General features: G+C 40.8%; 1 protein-coding gene across 14 annotated transcripts in view; it reads left to right on the top strand.

Annotated features, from left to right (window-relative positions):
• Positions 1-21,560, top strand: part of NRXN3 (neurexin 3) — a 1,622,069-nt gene that overhangs the window by 829,611 nt on the left and 770,898 nt on the right. For all 14 annotated transcript variants that reach the window (XM_072963522.1, XM_072963513.1, XM_072963517.1 and 11 more), the window contains 3 exons: positions 6,366-6,747; positions 7,534-7,724; positions 8,522-8,695. In XM_072963522.1, coding sequence (XP_072819623.1) covers positions 6,366-6,747; positions 7,534-7,724; positions 8,522-8,695 — 747 coding nt within the window. The remainder of the gene's footprint in view (positions 1-6,365; positions 6,748-7,533; positions 7,725-8,521; positions 8,696-21,560) is intronic.

Below are 21,560 nucleotides of genomic sequence, written 5' to 3' on the forward strand. Positions count from 1 at the left end.
ATCACCTCCTTTAATCTTCCATCGTGTACCCTTGCCTTGCAAATTAAGTGTTCCTATTACCATTTTACGTCGAGGGAACGTGAACTTACAGGGAGTTGTGTAATTAAGCTCCAAATTCATGTCTGTGTGGTTTGACCAAACCAAGCTGCTTGTTAGACTTCATAATTCATCATAAGAAAACGATGTATCTTACACTATAGGTAAAATATAATGGAATAGATTGAGGTGAGGAATACATGTCAGTAGGTAGACAACAATACCCATCCTTTCCCCTCCCAAAACGAAGACAAACAGAGTTACAACAACTATCCAAAGCCCTCCAACTGTACACAGACATAACTTAGTAGTGGGAGGTAAAGTTGCTGTTCTACGTGCCTGAAGTGTAGATTAGCTTTGGGTAATGAGTGTAAGCAAAGAGGCATAGAAATGGTTGGAAGCTTTAGAACCCACAGCCAACATGCATTAATTATTTGAGAGCTCCGCATGAAGGGCTAGTGCAGACAGGAGCCTACAATGGCAGTAGCAATACATCCCACATCCCTTGCTAACCCCTCTGCGTTTGGCCCAGGAAAGCCAACAGCGATGCTACTCACAGCATGTAGCCACTAGATGGCAACCTCACCCCAATCTCGCCCAATAACGAGTTCCTTTTATTTCCGCGGGGAAATTATATGCCCTGAAAGCGATGGTCATAAAGAACTGCGGGACTGAGGGTACAGTAATGTGTATTGCCTTCCTCAGTCTTATTCTTTTATAGAAACTTCAGAACAAAAGTAATTATAAAGTGTGCTTTCTCTTACCACTAATAATTAAAAAGCAGGATTAAACCATGGATGCCCAAGTCATCCATTTGATATTTGAAATTAATGAAGCGCTTTCATTTCCTGCCTTACCCCCTACCTTGCTGTTGATGGAAAAAAGCAGTCATAAAGATACAGAAATTTGGTAGAAGAAAAGAGCTGTTTCACTTATGAGCCACGACCTTGGATTGCTTCTTACAGTGATAAGGGGCTTGGGAATTTTAATTTTAGCTCACAGATGTCATAAAATCAGGCAATGAAACCAAAATACCACACAGTCCTCAGGCTATTAAATAGTATCTTACTGGCTTATTTTGTAATACCTTTCATGCTGTTAAATGTCCCCTGGGATGTCAAATTTTCAGCTAGTTTGTAGAAGTGCTGCAGAGAGTAGGTCAGACTCATAAGAAATCAAAAGCAAGAAAAGAAATAGTCCTCAGCCTGGTGGTTTTCATTTATTGTAATATAATCTATTCCTGGAAAAAGATTAAGTTCAGATGACCGTTAATAAGGATGGGTTGATTAATTGATTGATTGAGCTGGATTTCTGTTATCAAGAATAAATGGAAAGGACACCTCACTTGGGCTGTGCTCCTCAGCATTGGGACCTAATGCTGCAGGAACCACCCACTCCACGCAGAATTTCTTGCTAGTTCAGAAATTCACCCTTCTTTTGACTCCTCTGAGCCACATTGACTTTTCCCTTTCCTTCCCTCACCCTGCACAGCGCATACAGCACCGAGCAGTAAAATGTCATTTTCCAAGGAAAGCGTGTTTCTCACATTGGTAAAAAACACGATGAGATTGATTTAGGGAATGTTAGGTTAAACAAAATGAAGTGGCCTTCTTCACTGAAGGACTTATTAGGAGCCTTTAATATATTAATACACATTGCTCATCTCCAATAATTATGTGTGCAGTGTTTACCCAATATATTTGGCTCAAGAACTTTTTTTATTATGGAAGTATTTTACAGCATACACTTTTGAAAATGGGGAAAAGGCTGTGAGTGTGGCTGGAGAATTGTGGGTAAAATGTGCTTTCTTTACCAAGACTTTATGAGCCTTTGTTTTCTTAATTCCTCTCCCCAGCCTAGGAGCCAGGGGAGGTTAAGTTGCCTCCTCTAAGCCTTTCCCTTGGTTTCTTTGCTAAGCTCTCAGTGTTGGCCGGCTCCCACTGTTGACTGCAAAGCAGTTGTCTCAGATACAGCCTCTTTCCCCAGATGTGAGGGATGCTTGCTGATCCCAGGCCTCTCTGCCAAACACTGCGGGGCACATGGAAGAGGCAAGAAGTGGTCTCTACTTAGAAAGAACTTGGGTTCTGGTAAGAGAGAAAACAGTAACTGAAGGCACCAGGAGATTCTTAAGACACTTCAGAGAAAGGGAAAAAATGAAAGCTGCATGTTAGTAATAGTTCCCAGTTTGAGCTCTAGACACCATTCTGAGCACTTAATATGCACTGGTACATTTAATCCTGATACCTTCATCCCAGTTTCACAGATGGGAAACTGAGGCACAGAAAAGTTATATAACCTAGGAGGTCCAGCCTCAGAGTCTAGATGCTCTTCGATTTAATTTTATTTATTTTTAAAAAAAATTTATTGAAGTATAGTTGGTTTACAATGTTGAGTTAATTTCTGATATATAGCATAGTGATTCAGTTATGCATATAGATCTATATTCCTTTTCATATTCTTTTTCATTATAGGCTATTACAAGGTATTGAATACGGTTCCCTGTGCTCTACAGTGGGACCTTGCTGTTTATCTGTTTTATGTAGAGCAGTTAGTGTCTGCAAATCCCGAACTCCCAGTTTATCCCTCCAGTTTTTGTTCTCATCAGACTTCAGTACCCTGAGGGCTTGCCTGTAAACTGCTTGCTGGCCGTCAGTGAAACCTGGGAGTGCATGTGCGAAGAGGGACCAAGGCGACATGGTTGTTCCGGGGAAGGGGCTGGCTGTATTACCCATGCATTAGACGGAATGACAGTAGAACTCTTGGCCCCTGGAAAGGAGTGTGAACTCATCACAGCAACTTCTTCGTGAAAATTTCACCAGTTAAATTCCACCTGCAGCTGTTCTTGGACAACATTGTAAGGAATGTCAAGCTGTTTGTCCCACAGCAGCATGGTGTACAAGAAAGCTGGGCTTTTGAATGAAACACACCTGAGTTCGGGGGTGTCTACCATTTATAACCTGTATGAACTTTGATCAAATTGCTTAACCTCTCTAAGCCAAGTATCCTCACCTCTAAAGCAAGGTGGTGATACCTGTCTACCATTTTACCCATGATAGTGGCATTTGATGGTGGTTATGAAGTGCCCAGCATGGTGCCTGACATATAGGAACTATTCAGGAGTCTTGGTTTTTCCTGGTTATTTTTGTCTCAAGTTAATCCTCTTTCCCCTGAAATTTGGAAGCAACTGCTGTGAAGCATGCATACAATCTTCCTTTTAAGTGGGAGGAGTTTTAGTTTACAGAGAGCAGTCGGAAGAGATGAGTGACATGGTTCTTGGTTACTAATACTGATTAGGAGATACACAGGCTTTAAAAAATATTCGTTTGCTTCGTTTGGCACAAATTTCAAAGTTGAAGCAATCTCTTCAATGCTTTTTCCAGGTGCAATAGCATACTTTTTTTGAAACCTCCATCTTTAGCCAAGGGAATTCCTTTAGCACTCTATGAAGCCAATTCCTTTTCTAATTTGGCTCCATGTCACCTTCTCTGCTCCCCTCGCCTCCTCCCCTAACTTCTAGTTGAAACTCTTGGAGTCACCCTAAACTTTAAATCAGTCTGTGTCCCTAGGCTACGTTCTCAAATTTCATTATTAGCTTCCCTTTTCTTACTTATCCAAGCCTTTCTTCATTCTCTCTTCTATCTGAGTCAACACTGTTCATGATTTTCTTGCTTTATGAAGTCCACATTCTAGTGAGCAGAATTTCATAAACCCTCAAGTCTAGAGGCCAGTTTATCCATAATTTCTGTAAAAACTCCCAATTGACTTTAAAATGATCTCCTCAGGTTCCTTTTGGAACGCTAGTCTTCACCAGGGATCACCTCGTTATCACCTCTTAGTTCTCATCACTGATATATTTTTAAAATTTTTTTTGCTGTAAAATAGGAATTGGCATGACTCCCCACATCCTCATAGTTCAGTTCCTGTGTCCTCATTGAGACTGGCTGTAATTTCCCCCTTCCCCATCGTTTTCCATCCGGTCTCAGCCCCCAGTCTCCAGGCCTGGTATGAACATCTGTAGCCAGACTGACTTTGGGTATTTGTTTCAGTCACTTCATTGATTAGAGCCTGTGGACTTAGGTTATGCTAGTTTGCATTTTCATGACCAGTCTAATTTTCAATACCAAGTGATTTTATGCAGTAATTCTTTCTTCTAGTTATTCAGTTGTTAGCAGATTTATGTTGCATCTTGATTTTTGTTCTATTACAATTTTGTATTTAAGTTAACCAACATCAGTAGTTTATTTCTACTTATATTAAGAGAATGATTTTTCACTATATGTCACACCACATAGAAGCTCATAAAATGTAAATTTGATTATTGTGCTTATGAACAATTCTTTGAATTAGGTCTGAGTATGCTCCCAGAGAGATGAAATTAATATTGAGCATCCATGGGTGTGATCTGGTTATATATCCCAGATATTGAAGTTTAAGGCAACCAAGAAAATATGACCCCCTTCCCTCCTTTTATTTTTGCCACTTGAGTTCTGCATCAATTGAGAAAAGCAAATACAAGGCTGGTGGAAATCAAATACCATTTTTATTACTGATAACACTGATGGTGAAAAATGTGGTTTACAGGTACTGAACTTCAGAATTAGAATTGCCCACTCAAACACTAATTCAGGACTGGGGTAGGCATCTCTACTGAAGCAAGGCTAGCTCCTCTAATACCCAGGCTGTGGATGAATGAGTGGGGTAAACTGGGTGTTTCTTGAAGGCAGCTTGCTCCTCCGAGGGACATGCCAGGGCTGAGCTATGCACATACAGCTCTCTTTGCAGACTGTCCTTACTCTTTCAGATTTTGTCACTCCTTTTTCGTTGGAAAGCTGTAAATGAGAGAGTGAAGAGATGTAGGAGCATCTTGTTAATGGAATTTCTTTAAAGAGGAAGGTACCAACAGGAGAGGGCAAGAAGAGGGAAATTTCTGCTCCTTCTTACCACAGGGGCATTAGGACATGGTTTGTTAAATTTTAATTTGATTTATTAAAGTAAATGCTGGGAGGGAGCCACCTTCTACTCCGGCCATACTAATGCTATTTTTCTTCACTTTTGTTAATAACATTTCTAGTCTCTCTGTATTTATTTCAAGCCCTCATTACTCCTGCCCCAGCCACTCACTATTTGTAGGTAAATCAGATAAGGAGAGGTCTAATAGTTTATTTCTTTTAGCTGGAGATCCTTTAGTTGCACACGAGACACCCAACTCAAATGGTTTAAGCATAAGAGGGAATCTGTTACCATGTAAGTTTTAAAAGTCCAGATTTGGTCGGCTGAATCCAGGTCTTCAAATGACATCATTCTGCAGAAGCCCTTTCTCTCCATTTTTCGGTTGTTTCCTGGGAGGGCTATTTCATCAGGCAGGCCCAATCCCCCTGGTTATCACATGGTCTCCAGAGGCCCTGGGTTTTTGTCTTACCTCTTCAGAAAGCCTTGTTTACAAAGAGCGTATCTTTCATAAGTGTTCCAGCAAAATCCCTGGGGGTGAATATTACTGGACCAGCTTGGGTTGCTGCTAATTCAGTGGTTCTAAAGGTGGTTCCTAGACCAGCCACATAAGCATCACCTTGGAACATGGAGATGCAAATTCTCAGGCTGCACCCCAGACTTTTGCGGACTGTGTGATTCAGATGCATGCTGAAGTTTGAAGACCACCGTGTTAGTCCACAGACTGTGCTCTATGGCTAGAGGTGTAAAAATACATTGGGCGGTTCAGTCTGGGTGGCTTGATTACTTCAGGAGCTGGGATGGGGTCACCTTCGTCCAGCCAAGATGGTTTAAATGTGAAGTGGGGAGGGTAGCTTCCCAAAGGAAAAGTAGGTGTTATTATCAGAAAAAGCAACAGTTGCTGGTCAGATAAAATTAACACATACTCTACAATACAACCTTTTCCTCAAGTACTGGGTGATGAATTATTGCACCAAGAAATATTTGGTAATGAATGCCTAAGGCTTGCTTGTTTTATCTTTGCAAGGATTGGGGCAATAAAACCTTTTCTTCTTATAGTATGTATTGGTACCCAGTTATTTTCCTGAATGGCGAAAACTAATAGTTTGATCCTTTAACTTGAATTAGCCACCATCTCATATTTTCCTTTATGTGATAGGGCATTCAGAGCAGCTGCACTGGATGCAGGGCACATAACTTGGACAGGGCCAGTAATCAGCTCTCCCACTGGGGCCAAGTCAGACATATACAATATTGAGTATTTTTGTTTCTGGAACTGAATATTTTGTGTGCAAACAAATTAGACCTAAAAGATGGAGTAGGGGTGCTGTGACAAAGCACAACAACTCTTCCTGTTTGTGTCTCCTCTATGATTTTCATAGGTACAATGGTGGGAGACCATACTCGCTTGGAATTCCACAACATTGAAACTGGGATCATGACCGAGAAACGGTACATCTCCGTCGTCCCCTCCAGTTTCATTGGCCACTTGCAGAGCCTCATGTTTAATGGGATGCTCTACATTGACTTGTGCAAAAATGGAGACATTGATTACTGTGAACTGAAGGCTCGTTTTGGACTGAGGAACATCATCGCTGACCCTGTCACCTTCAAGACCAAGAGCAGCTACCTGAGCCTGGCCACCCTCCAGGCCTATACCTCCATGCACCTCTTTTTCCAGTTCAAGACCACCTCTGCTGATGGCTTCATCCTCTTCAATAGTGGTGATGGCAATGACTTCATTGCTGTTGAGCTAGTCAAGGGGTAAGTGGAAGAGAGCACATAGTTCATGCTGGATATCTTAGCTCAAGCCCTGCATGAAATATGGGCATGAAGTGTCCATTCTACTCTCTACCCTCTATTCCTGATATATGCTCTCATCTTCATTGATTAAAAATATCTCTGTAATGATTAAGTCTAGAAGGGAGAGAAATTAATGAGTTTATTTAAAGATCTTCTCCTAACTCAGTACTATCAGGCTTTTTACTATGAAATGTGGTCCTTTAAACCTATGATAAAAAAGCTTTTCTTTTTCTTTTTCTTTGCAAAAGAGGGATGTGGGATGTATTGCATCTATTTCTGGGACAGTACAATACAACTACCAAATTTATAGGAAGAAATGAAATATAGATATTTTCAGGACTACTATTAGCCCAAATATGCAGATTTTAAAAAGCTTTTCTTGTTTCAAGATACTTTACTACTATGTTGGGGAAAAAAAACAGAAGCAAAAAAAACAGAACCCCCCAAACACATCTATGATTGACTGTGAATTTAAATGTCGCCCCCTAGTGTTTTGGAGTGTACTGCCTGTGTAGTCTGGGGTTTTGTTAGGTAGTGTTAAAGAAACAGATTCAATGAGTATAGAGTTAAAGTGAAGTCTGATAGAACAGGATCTGACTATTCTTGTATTCCTAAATCAAGCTTAATTTTCTTGTATGACACCAGTCTAGCTTGGGGGATTTGAAGCTCCCGATGTCAGTTCTATACATGTTGCATTAAACCACTCCAGGGAATCTCAAGTCATCGAGTGCTTGTGGTCCCTCACAGGTACATACACTACGTGTTTGACCTCGGAAATGGTCCCAATGTGATCAAAGGCAATAGTGACCGTCCCCTAAATGACAACCAGTGGCACAACGTCGTCATCACCCGGGACAACAGTAACACCCACAGCCTGAAAGTGGATACTAAGGTGGTCACTCAGGTTATCAATGGTGCCAAAAATCTGGACTTGAAAGGTAAACCTTGTAAAGAAGTTTATCCTTTTTAGAGCATGTCTTACAATTGAAAGGCTGTTCCCAGAAGTAAAGTACAGTTGAGGAGCACCATGCATTTTTGATACACCATGCACATCCTATTTTAACAATGTTGAATTATATCATGATGCAATTTATTCAGTTTTTACTTTGACCACTCCTCAGGGGTGGACTTGCTGTCTCTGTAAACCTTTGGCATGTTGGAACTGAGTGATGGGGTTATAAACATTAGAATGTGAAGGGGTCATAATACACAGGAAAGAATATCTATAGGTTTTGGAATCTCAGCTGAATCATTTACTGCCTGAGTGACTTTAGCAAAATTTTTTAGCCTTGTTCAGCTTCTATATACTTTTTTGCAAAATGAGGATAATAATTGTTACTACCTTTATGGGCTGTTAGGAGTTTTGATGGAATAATGTCTGTAAAGTCCTCAGCATATTATTGGTAACAAGCACATAAAAAGCACTCAGTAAATGGTTGTTTTGTTGAAAATGTTACTAATCTTTACTTCATCATAAAATGGGAACAATACGTACCTCATAGAATGGATATGGTGATTAAAATTTGTGAGATGATGTGTATAAAATGAATAACACATAAGAAATGTTAGTTTCTTCTTTTTACAGGGCAGAAACTCTGGTAATTATTTTTTACACTGGTTCCCCCCCAGGCTGTGTTACCATTATCTAGTGCATAGTCTGAAGTGCACTGGCGTTAGTTGTTTTGGTTTCCATACCCCTCACCCATTTACTGTTACTACCTATTTTCCTTTGCAGGTGACCTCTACATGGCAGGCCTGGCCCAAGGCATGTACAGCAACCTCCCAAAGCTAGTGGCCTCCCGGGATGGCTTTCAGGGCTGTCTGGCATCAGTGGACTTGAACGGACGCCTGCCAGACCTCATCAATGATGCTCTCCATCGGAGTGGACAGATCGAGCGTGGCTGTGAAGGTACAACCTTTTTTCTTTTTAAGCTATGTCCTTGTCCCAAGCACCATGCCTGTCTGCTGCCTCTGCCAGTGCCTCCTTCCTCGATTTACCAGTCCTCCCTCATTCCCATTCACCACCCGGCATTGCATCACCATCAGTGTCCTCTTGTCACTGGCTGAGAATGTCAAGACATGTGCCACAGGCTCCAGGAATGTATGTCGGCAGATGTCTTCTCAGTGTCACATACCTGCCAATAGAGAACCTTTCCTGGCATTGACATCAGGCCTCTGCTGACTTGTGCCTTTGCTTCCAGCATGGCTGAAAGGGTACCAGGGATTTTATTTATAACTTAATACATGGGGAGGTAGAAATCAGAGACTTTTTCTTACACGGGTGTCATCATCAATAAAATGTTTCTTATGTCACTAATAGTGACTGCATCATTTAATGCAAACTGAGCAGGAGGTCGGAAAACGATGTCAGGATGCCATGACGAGGGGAGGGGAGTAAGTTATTGAGTACTTACTAGATGTCAGGCATTATTAGGCAGTTTCTCAGTGTGCTGTAGTGGAACAGTATGGACTCTGATGTTGTAAAGACCTGGATTTAGGGCCAGGTAGTAGTTCCTGTTGGCTGTGTGACTTCTGGCAAGTCACTTAACCTCTCTGAACTTTGTCTTTCTCATCTATAAAAATGGGACAATAAAACTTACCTTGGAAGAGTTATGTATAGAGTGCCTGGAATATACATAGTAGGTACTCAATAAACAGTAGGATTATTATTTACAAATGTTATCTCATGGGAGACATTTAGTAGCATTGCATGCCCGCTCATGCCACACAACAAACCACAGTCAGCCTATTTCTGTAGATAATCCATTGTCTCTTGAGATATTAACTGAATCTTATAAGTCTTTTGAGTCCAGTAGTTCTTTACAATAAACACCATCTAATTTCAGCTGGCAGGGGACAGCGGACAACATTTTCAGCCTTCCCAGCCTCCTGGGGTAGGCTGAGAAGGGGACTTGTATCGAACATGAAAGGCAAAGAGGATGTCTGACCAGTCACCAGGATCTGTGTATTCTTTTGTCTGGTTGAGCCTCATGGCCCTTTGTGCAATATAGTGGTTTCTTGTATCCCTCCTTCATTTACCACATCAAACCTGTTCATTTATCTCCTAACTGTTCAGCTTCATGTGTTGCTCCTGTCCTGAACCAGTGTCCACCCTCCATGTGCCATCTTACAGCATATTTAATAAAAGCTTCTGCTCAGCTTCCCGGGCTGATCTGTAGGATGGAAGGCGTTTCCCTTCACCAAGAGTCAGTGTCTCTTTACCGGTTTGCGCTAGTCATAAGGCTGGTTGTCCCTCTAACCCTCTCCAATTTTCTTTTAATCAGAAATATTTCTTAAATTCTGTTGGCCAAATATAGTGTGTGTATGGGGAACTGAAGGTTGGGAATCACCATGCATTTAAAGCAGCCGCTTTGCTTTCTTCTCCTGAAAATGCACAATTTCATTCAACTCAAGAATTTTGGTCTTATTGATCTTCTCTGAGTTCTTTTGGGTGCTAAGGGCAATCCTGAAATAGATACACCGTTTGGGAATTTGGGTGTCTTCGTTTAGAAGATTCCGGAATGACAGAATTTCCAGTTATCCTGGAATAATTAATTAATCATGTCAAGTTAAATCATAATATAAAAGCACATACTAAAAAGCATAAGGCTCTCTTCAGATGTTAAATATTTTCATCATGCCATCAGTTCTGGAGGTTTAAAAGTGAACAGGGATCATCCACTTAACTCCATAGCAACATTGCCTGATAGAAATATAGTGTGAGTCACATACATAATTTTAAATTCCCTGGTAACTACATTTTAAAAAAAGATACAAAGTAACAGGTAAAGTTAATTTTAATTTTACATTTTATTTAACTTAATCTAGTATATCCAAAATGTTATCATTTCAGGATGTAATCAATACAAAATTTTTAATAAGACATTTTACCTTTTTTTTCATATTGAGCTTTCCAAATTGAGTATTTTATGCTTGCAGCATGCCTCAACTCAGACTACACACTTCTCCAGTGCTCAGTCCCATGCGGCTGTGGCTGCTATGTGGGAGGCACAGTTCTATAGGGTATCAAAATTGTGATATAAGGACATAGTGCTGAAGTTAGATTAAAAGGAAGTCTGAACTAACTTTTTTTAAAGGTAGATTAAAATATATAGCGTACAGCTGAAAAGGACCCCACTTAAGAGAGCTTGAAAGGAAGTCGTGAGAGCATTAGTGAGAAGAAATTACCCATCTGATTGGAGAAGATGTTCCTGTCCCTAGCAACAGCTCTGTGTGCAATTTGGCATGACTCAGCACACGCATTATGGTGGGTTCTGACCTTCCTCTGAGTGTGAGTGATTGTTCAAAGCCGAACATTGTGGCTTGATGGCTCTGCCATCCCCATCTGTGGACAATCCCATGGGCCTAATAACACTGCACTCTATTGCCATGGAGATAATGATGATGGTTACCCGTGGAGCATTATGGCTGCCCCGCTGGGTGGCATGAAGTGGAGGATGAGGGCTGAAGGAAGAACGCCCTTGTTTACTGTACACAGATGACTCGGATAATTAGCTTAAGTGACCAGGAAAAATGGCCAAAAAGTGGGTTACAGCATAAATACTGTCATCGGAAGTTTGCACTATTGTGAATAAGCCCTTGTAAGAGATCCCGGGAGCTTTTTAGGGCACATGGAGGATGGTGGGGAAGGAAACGAAGGGCACAGAACCTTGGAAAGACTGCAGAGAAGTGCCATTCTCGTTCTGAATCCCTGTACATAGTACAGGGCCCTCAGGAAGGCTCTTGAGAGTTAGGCTGAGTCATAGGAAACAAAACACATTTCTTGATCTATCATTTCTATGTCTAGAAGAGGAAACGAGGGGTAAGGATTCATTACTAAGAAGTAAGGCCTGGATCTTTTCAAGATGGTAATTGCGTTTTATTCTTGCATTTCTAGTGTACACAGGCTAGGAGGGATCATAGATTCCTGTCAAAGACATTGCTGATGACACTTCAAGGTCCCTAAGCAGTAATTGTATTACTTTCTCTATTATATCTAACCCCAAAGAGTCCAAAATTATTTTAAAGACACATTAATCCACTACTCTTTGGCTCTCAATAATTTACAGTAAGAAAGAAAAAAAATCATGACTTAGGTTTTAATTTTATGTTTCTAATATATGCAGACTGTATAATTTAGAAATTAAGTGCAGTTTCTGGACAGCCTAGCTGACATCTAACTGCGATTTGCAACCCCTCAATTTGGGCTAGGAATTTTTTAATAATGTCTGATTCAATATTTGGCTGGTAAATATCTCTTTCTACCTTGAGGCCAGCTTTGCTGCAGAGCCCAAGGCATGTATTGGCTAGAAATTCGATTCCACAATTGCAGATGGTAAACATCTGAGAGAAACACACGTGCTTCATTGCGAGACTGGCATAAATAAATAAAAGGAACATTGGTTTAGTGCCTTTTTGGCCACAGCCATTTAGGTTTGGCTACATTTTAATAAATTAAAGCAATTGAGGTCATTGGTGTTTCCAAATCACCTTGATACGAATGCCCAGTTCTAGTGCCAAATTCCTCAGTGGCATTTTCAGGAGGTTACAAGGAGCGCTCCCAAGTGACTCTTCCGTTCTTAACTCCTAAATGTTCAGAATTGCTTTTGTGGGCTCTGTCTGGTTGTGCTCACGTGTCTTTCAGTCTGGCCACGTACTCCCCTTACTTCTTGATGTTTATCCTCGCTGATGGAACATCATTTTCCCAGCTCATGTGCCTTGGGGTTGGCTGTGTGGTTGTGGGAAGGCTCTTGTTACCACCGCTTGTGCTCTGTCCAGTCCAGTGTTTCCCTGCCCCTGCTCTGCTGACGTGGCTCTGATGAAGCCTGCTCCACCCTGGTCTGTGCATCCCTTGTCTGTGCTGTCTCTGGAGAACCTGTGGAGCATTTCAGTTTGTCTGTCCGAGTGATGTTGGTTATGCTGATTGTGTTTTCATTTCTGTAATGTTGCCCTGGTTTACTCTACCTCTTACTAACCTCTGGTTATTGTTTTCGCCTTTTCTGTTCTTTTGCTAACAAAGTTGCGTTGACCAAAGCTGACCTGCAAGGTAGAGAAGGTTCTTGTTCCCATTCCCACTTTGGACTGAAAGATGTCCTGTGTAACCCTTGGTATCTTTTCTTTAGAGGCCTTCAAGCTGTCACACCTCTTGGACAGCAGCAGTTGTGGGGAGGGGGCTGAACCCTGTGTTCTTCACTTTCAGTGGCAGAAAACCCAGATCACTGCATGAACAATAACAAAGGCAGGGCCTCAGGGGGAGGGGAACATGATTCCATTTTTCAGGGGGGACCGAAGAGGTTTGACAGCATCCTATATTGTGACTCCCCACAAACATATCAGTCCACTTCTGGAAATGCCTTTCCTAGTAGTTGCCATGGAGGGGTTGGATTTTTTAATTTAATCACTATAGACAGAGGCAGCACTTGGAAAAAGAAAAAAAAAGCCAACTTATGTTCTTAATTTATTTTTTTCTAGGTCAGGGAGGTCATTTTTCAGAGCAGGACTTTTGAATGCTTGGATCCTATGAAAGAGAATGCCATTTTCTCTTAAGTCATTTTAAGGAAATCATCTAGGCATTTGGGAGATATTAATGTCATTAAAACATTCTAGAGATTTATGCCTCCTACTGGGGATTTTTGACTGAGCACTTTAATTTCCTGTCTTGTGATCTAAAGTGAAAAAGTGCTCTTGGGGAAGAAGAGGGTCTACCGATCTATCGATTTTATCCTGAATGCCTTTTGAAATGCCCGTGTGTTACATGCTAGTGAATACCTACTGCAGAAACTGCTTCTTCTCTCATTCAGAGAGGCACCTTTTAAAGTCTGTAATGCTCCACCCATCCTGTCATGTCAGGTTATTTTGATTCAGAACAGCAAGTTGAGAACCGGCATGTTCTTTTGGCTGATAGTCAAGCAGGGGATTGAGCCTGGGATGGCCTCTGTGAGTTTGGAATCAGCAAACATTGATAGAAGTGGTTAAGACCAAGGTAGCTTTAAAAAACTACTTTTTACCTAAAAGATCGTCTTCTCTATAGTGACCTGCTACACGTCCTGTAGGTAATTAGTACCAGTGTCTGTCTTTTGGGTGGACCTCAAGTAGATGAGGACTCTCTAGCAGTTTACTGTAACTCTTTTTTCATTCCCTCTTAGCAGATTCGCAGGTATGCTAATGTATCATAAAATTATTGCAAAGAACATGCACTGTGTTAGTACTTTGAAGTCCAAGATAGCTGTACAATAGCTTTCAATTTCAAAGTATGCAGGGCTCCTTCAGGAATACAAAAGGCTGTTGTTTTTAGACATTCTGTTTAATTTTCAAAATAAGTCTACTCCTTGTTACTCTGTAAATGGAGGGGAGAGGGAAGGGGCAGGATTTGATCTATAATAAGAGACAATTCAAGGTTGTCAAAACTCTTTGTGATCAGATTTATTAGATAAAAACTAGGCAATTGCATCTCCCCCTGGACTTAACATTCTTCATGGTAAGAACTATTTCTTATCCTGGGGATTTTGAATCCCCAGAAACTTACATAGCGACTCCCCATGCAACAAAATTATCCTAAAGTTCCCATTCAAAGGAGAAATGGTTTGTAGGAATCATACAAAGAATGAGTTGAGTTCTGTGCCTACTGTAAATTGTTGACCAAAGTGTGGATATAGATTTGGAGATTTGGAATATCTTAATTTGCTCATTTGTAGAAACAGTCTGGTCATCAGAATGGTTTTTATGTTTTTATTCCACTGACCCAGACTCCCTTCCATTCTTGTAATGACTTGACGGTCTCTTTGTAGCGAGAGCTTTGTAATTATTTATTCTTTGTAATTAATTTGGGTCATCTTACTCTTTCCCTCTTCCCTGATGTTATGGCAGAAGATCTTTAGGATGTGAATGCCTTTCCTTTTTGTTTTCCTGACGTTGGGATGTGGGGCATTACTCATGCTGGCTTTTTCAGATACAACCTGTGGGCACAGATAGTACTAATTACCATTAACGGTGAAGAACAGTAAAAGCATATGACAAAGAAATGAGGCAGTCTGAAGTGGAAAGGCAAATCATTTTCAGAAGGAAATATGATGATGGGTCTAGGAAGAGGCATAATGAGTCTGGAATCCTCTTGTCATCTTTGGGGTGGTGTTTTTAAACTATTTATTTATGTAAACTTTTCCAGTGATTATGTTGTTCAGTTTCACAGGAATTCAGCTACTCCTGTATATCAGATAACTCAGCTAGGTACTGGGATTACAGACGAGGTACAGTCTGACATTAGATAAATCTGTAGATCAGTCAATAGTTCCAGTGCAGAGTGAAAACTGCTATGCTCGAATGGACATGGTGTGTGCTGTGTGACCACGGAGGAGGGCTGCTGGACAGTGTAGGGGTTAGGGTAGTCATGGTGGGAACTCAAGGGATATTTTCTAGACAGATTTTGGGCTGAGTCTGAAGGACAACATGTTTTAGGTGGATGAGAGGTAAAAGTTCATGTAAGAACTTGACCCACAGGGAGCTCCATTTGGCTGAAATAATGTGCATGTGTGGATGTGATGGTAGGCGAAGCCAGAGCAGTAGGATAGACAGGTGATGACAGACCTTTTGTGTGAGGAGTTGGACTTCACCCCGAGGGTGCTGTGAAGAGAACAGAGACCTGGGTCAGATTTTCATCTTTTCAAGATCACTCTGACACCAAGGTGAAGAATGGATGAGAAAGACAGGAAGTGAAAGCAGAGAGCAGTTAGGAGGCAAGTAGCGTTTTCCAAGGCAGAGGGAAGGGGGGTGAAACTGACCCCTGTTACTCTGTGGGCTAAGAGGGTAAACAGGTTTCCCTTTCAGGTGAAACCTCTGAGGAGTGAGGAAGAAAATGAGCTTTTCCTCCTGTTTGTTTCCCTGCCACCTCCAAAGGGTTACTCTGTTTCGTAGCAGACACATTTACACATCATGACAAAAGGTGTCAAGAAGAACTTGATTGATGGCCCTGTTTCAGGTCAGACTTTGCATCCCTCCAGGTTAAGAGAGAGAGTAGGAGTTTCTTGAGGCCCAGGAGAGGTGTTACATTGCTGAGAGGTACAGTTCCTTGAACCTCATGGTCCCTTGAATAGAATGACAATATCTAATATTTTTCAGGAGTAATTTTCTAATTCCTTTTATTTGCAAGGAGGGTATTCCTGCTGAGGAAAAACTTCCCTAAAAGCTTGTCCGTTTAAGAAAGGAACTGCCCAACTATAAGAGAAGTGCTACGTTTGACCTCTTGGGAGTGAGGCAGTTGAGTCATAATCATGAGAAATAAAAGAATAGCTCTTTACTGGGTTAGGTGATTAATCAGAATATCTTTCCCCCACTTTCCATATAATTTCCCTTAGCAGCTTCTATTTCTGGAGCTGAATGGCTTCTTTTCTGGACATGTAAGTTGTCTCTCTGCCCAGATGATGGGCATGTGGGTGGGGGAGACCAAGGATTGATCAGATTTTGTTTTAAGTGTTGCGTATCTTAAGTCAATAAGTGTATTGGGTTTGGATTCCCTGAAAACCTGAAGATTCTTTCAAGTCATATTAGATAAGAGTTGGCATCAGCCAAATACTTGTAGTAGTAGGTAAAGGGAGTCTTAGTTCTCCAATTTACCTTACTGTGAGGAATGTAGTTCCCCACTTACATTTTCTCAGAAGCTAAGGGCTGTATTACTTTATCTGTTGTATTTTATGTAATAGAGCGTAGTATTTGACCTAGTAGAAACCATTTCCTGAAAGTGGTTTGCATTATGGGAAATAGTGAGAGAGACAGGAATTAAATGGAACGTCCCACAGTGGTTCCTGCCTCTTGTCTCTCAACGCTGCGGGACAGAGGTTTCTCGAGAGAGAACTGTGTAACTGTGACTTCCTGCCTCAGTGTATCTTGCTTCTGGATTCCTGACCAACTACACACCCAGCTGCAGCGGGTACAGAGAGTTTGACTCTCCTTTCCAGCAGAATTGATAACACCCTTTATTGAGGGTCTACTTGGCGCAGGCACGTGCTAAGGACTTAGCATCTCGTGTCTCCATAATGATGATGGCCTTGGGTGGTAGGTAATGTTATCCCCAGTTCACAGATGACTTCACAGGCTTTGCGTATGTTGTTTAATCTTTACATCATGTGAAATGGAAACAATTTCTGTCTCCTTTATATGTAGATGGGGAAACTGGGGTTCAGAGAATTTAGGTAGCTAGCCCAGCATCACATTGCTAGTAATTAATGAAGCTGAATGTTAAAGCTTATGGCCTTTTCTCTACTGTGCTATGTGGTGTGACCCTGGACTTGCCTGTTTCCAAAGCAGAAGCAGTATGGAGATAACCAGAGAGTATCTTACTGTGTCCTCCAGGTGACTTTATGGTAGCTGGTTTTCGTAGCAATACTGTTTCACTAAGTTCCAGAGGATATTTGCACAATGTCTGTCTTTGGACTTTGAAACCCCTCGTCTCTCTCTCTTTTAAAAAAAATGCCCTCTACTACTGTAATAAGCTGCTACATCAGTGCTGAGAAAACAAGGAAAAGCAGAAAATGAGGCCCCAGTTTACATTTTCCTACGCAGCCCTGGCTTTTGAAGACCTACCTGTTCATGCTTTTTAAAAGATGGGATGATCCAATCGTTGGACCTTTATTACCCAGGCATTCTCTGCAAACGGGGTGGATTGAGCAAGAAGGCTTTATGGTGTCACCATTCTCTCACCTTTACACAGACCCCAGCAAGGGCAGGCATCACCGTCACCTCTGCATTGTCTCGAAGTGTCACGTGGGTAAATCACTTTACTCACCTAGTGTAACTATTCTTTCAGGCACCAGCACAGGAATTTTCAGCAGTTTTGCAAGCTGGCTGACATCATGTAACATGTCTTAGCTTGAAGTTGTCTGTGGGGGGAGTACTTTCTGCCATGAAAATCAGGTTACAGAAAAGTTACCAATTACGTTTATTCCCCCCACCCCCGCCCCCCCGCCGGAATTCTAGTTGTTAAATACTTACCAGCACGGGACCAAAGGCCAGTGGAGGTAAAGACCTCAGAGGGCATCTTGGTTTTAACCAGTTCCCATGCCCCTCTCACCTTATTTTTATTCAGTGTGTGATAAGAGGGCTCAAGTGACTGAGGAGAACATGGGTGTTACTGCAGCTGCCCCAGTGTCCCCAGAAGCTTGGGTGTTATTGTTAGTTTTTTCCATTCCTCATCCTAACCGAGTGAGTGTTTTGAGCCCTCATTTGAGAAGAGGAAAACGTGAGCACCTGATCACGCTTGATGAGACCTGTGTCAGTGCCTGTCTGAGCTTTAACAAGGCTTCAGTCCTGCCTTCTAGACAAAAAAGTAGGATCTTAGGAACACCGCTGCTCTTGGGCCCTTCTGCCAATGCACTTTTATAGTAACATTTAGGACCCTGTTCTCTGGCTTGGCTTAACCTTCTGTAAAATTGGAACTAGAGCATTCACTTCTCAGCTGGCTCCATATGAAGAGGGACACTTGACACGTTTAAGTATCATTGCCTTCTTCTTTTAAAATTAAATAGGAGTGAGTTGGGTTTCTGCCAATTTAAAGGGATGAATCTTATGTTGTCTGTGAATGATTCTCTTTGGAAAAGCCAAGAGGACCCAGCGCTGTAAATGTAGATCCTCTGAGAGCTACAGAAGCATCCTCAGGGACCGTGATACGTGTGCAGCAAAGTGAAGATCGCCTTATACCCAATGCCAGGGATACCCTCCCTGAAGCTCCACACTTTAATTCTTTTATTTTAGCAGTAGGGACTATAGACTGCTCAGGAAGCTGGTAAGGGTTGTCACACATACACAAATACACACATACGTATATCTATGTATGTTCATCTTCCTTTTAAAAATTCTTTCTTTTTCTTCTTCCCACTCAATTACTAATCAGTCATCCTTCCTCTAAGAGACAATGTAAATTTTAAAATGCAAAAGTGGAAAGGTTTATGCACTTACAGGAGTGGAAAATAGAATTGGAAGTGGAAGCTCTCTCTTTGGACAGTCGGTAGCAACTCTCATACGGCTCCTTACCGTGGCTGCTGGGCTTTGTGTGGGGCCGACAAACCCTTTGATGGGCACAGTGTTCTGCTGTGGGGATGCTTCCCATTCAGGTTCCACCCACCAATTCCAAGCCCTTTAACGAACTTCATGCCGTGTGATGAAAGATGATGCAAATTGGTAAACCAGTCCCAGCTGGTGCCTGCCACTGGGCTACCAGCTTCGGCCCTTTAGGACAAAATAACATGGGCATCAGACCAGCTTTGTCATCCCCAGGCTCCCCCACTCACCAAGCCCATCTTCCTATGATGACCAGGACCAGCTGGTGCTGATTATCAATCCATTTTCAATTGGGTTGTTTGAGGCACAGGTTTAAGTCCTTCTTGGACAATAATAGAAATACACTCTGATACAGGGGTCCTGTGCTCCCAGCAGCACTCCTGTCTCAAGGACCTGCAAGTGATAAAAGGTAGTTTATCCAGAGAAAGACAAATATCATATGATATCACTTGTAAGTGGAATCATCTAAAAAAAATGACACATGAATTTACAAAACAGAAATAGACTCAGACATAGAAAACAAACTTATAGTGACCAGGGAGGGGAAAGGAGTGGGGTAAACTAGGATTAGCAGATACAAACTACTATATATAAAATAGATAAACAATGAGGTCCTACTGTATCGCACACGGGACCATATTCAACAGCTTGTAATAACCTATAATGAAAAATAATATATATTTATAACTGAATTACTGTGTTGTATACCAGGAACTAACACAATATTGTAAATCAGCAATATTGTACTGCAATAACAAAAAGAATGAAGTTCAATAAACTTCATACGGTATTCAAAAAAAAAAAAAGGTAATCTGTCAACTTTTGGTTTTCCAGACCATGAAGAGGAATTGACTGAATCAGTTTGCAAGTTATGGCAAAGGTGGATTTTAAAAGTAACAGGCATGAAATGACTGTCTGGGACAGTTCTTAAAAAGAAAAACAATCCCAGATTCAAGCAGAATGATGAGAAATTTGTGGCAATCATCAGAGTTATCTGAAAAAAAATAATAATAAAGAAAAAAGACACAATGGGATGCTTTCCAATAAGCTAAAAACAGAGCTGGGAGTTAGAAACTGAAGTACCTACAGACATCACTGACAACTTATCTCATCTTTTCATGTATACTTACTTCTGTGGTCTTGTCACTTTCCCTACTATACAAAGGAAAGTCACCAACCTTTCTCAAAAGAATATGTGACTATTTTAGTGGGGATTGATTGCATATTAAATGCAATAGTAGTACGCACCGTCTCTATACAGGGGTTCCCTAAAGCCTTAGTGCAGTTTGAAGCTATTATTAGTAATTAAAAAATTTTCTAAATATGTAATTCCAAAAGTTTATGTTAGAATATCTGGAATTTTAGGTTGATTCAGAAGAATGTTTTAGATAAAATTATTAAGTCTTCAGGAAAATCTGTCATCTTTATAAACATATACATTTGATACAGATTTTTATTCATTAACTTAGACGAAACTAGTTCATCTTGTTGATTTTTAGTTGAATTTTGAATTGAAGTGGCATTTGAAAAATTTCCTTGTTAAAACAATCACATTCTTATATTAAAATGCCATCTTTGTCTGGTTGTGGATTAGAAATACCTTAAGTTGCTCTTGTTAATCCCCACCCACCGGTCCTCTGGATTACTCACATCCATAGAGGTTAGGTGGGTCAGCTGTGGAGTTAGCAAGTTTCGGTTTGTGATGTCGCCCTGCTACTTGTTACCTGTGGGACCTTGCAAAGCATCGCCTAACTATTCTGTGACTCAGCTTACTTTTCTGAAATCCTTGCCTTCCAACTTGATCAACAGTCAAAAAATTCTTCTTCTTTTTTCTTTTTGAAGTTCTGTATGTCTTCCATGAGAAAATCATTCCTGTTTTTCTGATTCTTTAATACTTATAATTGCTTCATCATGTGAAAGAAACTAATATCTGAAACACACTTAGTATATTGTCTATCTGGCACATAATAAGTGCTAAGTAAATCCCTTGTTATATTATTGTTATATCCTCTGATTTGTAGACAATCGAATTATATCAATGAATGTACAGTTAGAAGCATTGTTGAAATTTTTCTTTTTCCTTTTTTCTAGAACATTTTGGTATACTTCTTTAACTTCTACTCTCAACTTTGGAGACACTGTGAGAATATGAGAACTAGATACAGATATAAGATATAGTCTATTCAGGAAAGAATGTATTTAAATAGTTTGAAGTAAGAAAAGGAGCTTATATTGTCATCTAGAAAGTGTTTTAGAGTCTAGTCCAAACTCTGATTCATTCAGCATAGCTGCTGCCTACTGTCCATGAACACTGGGGACTCAAAAGAGTCTGTCCCAACATCTGGTGAGACTGAGTGAATCTAATAGTTAAATCAGGGAAGGAAATGCAGTCAAATAAATACCACCACTCCCCCCGCCACCCCCCAAAAAAAGTTTGGTTCCAAGTAGAAAGTAGCTTATATGAGTTGATACTACTAAATTCTATGGGTGAATTGTTCATCAAGAAAACTGCTTGGATTTAAGTCACAAAAGAATGACTTTATTTCTTTATTTTTCAGTTCTTTTGTTTTCTTTTATTCAAAAATTTTTTCTGAGCCTTTACTTTTAGATAAAGAGGTGAATGAAACAGATAAGACTTCTGCCCTCAAGGGGCTTATATTCCAGTAGGATGAGATAGACAATAAAGGATTTAATGAAGAATATTTTCATTACAGGCCATGTAATTG

Source organism: Vicugna pacos, chromosome 6 (genome assembly GCF_048564905.1).
Source record: "Vicugna pacos chromosome 6, VicPac4, whole genome shotgun sequence".
Lineage (NCBI taxonomy): Eukaryota > Metazoa > Chordata > Mammalia > Artiodactyla > Camelidae > Vicugna > Vicugna pacos.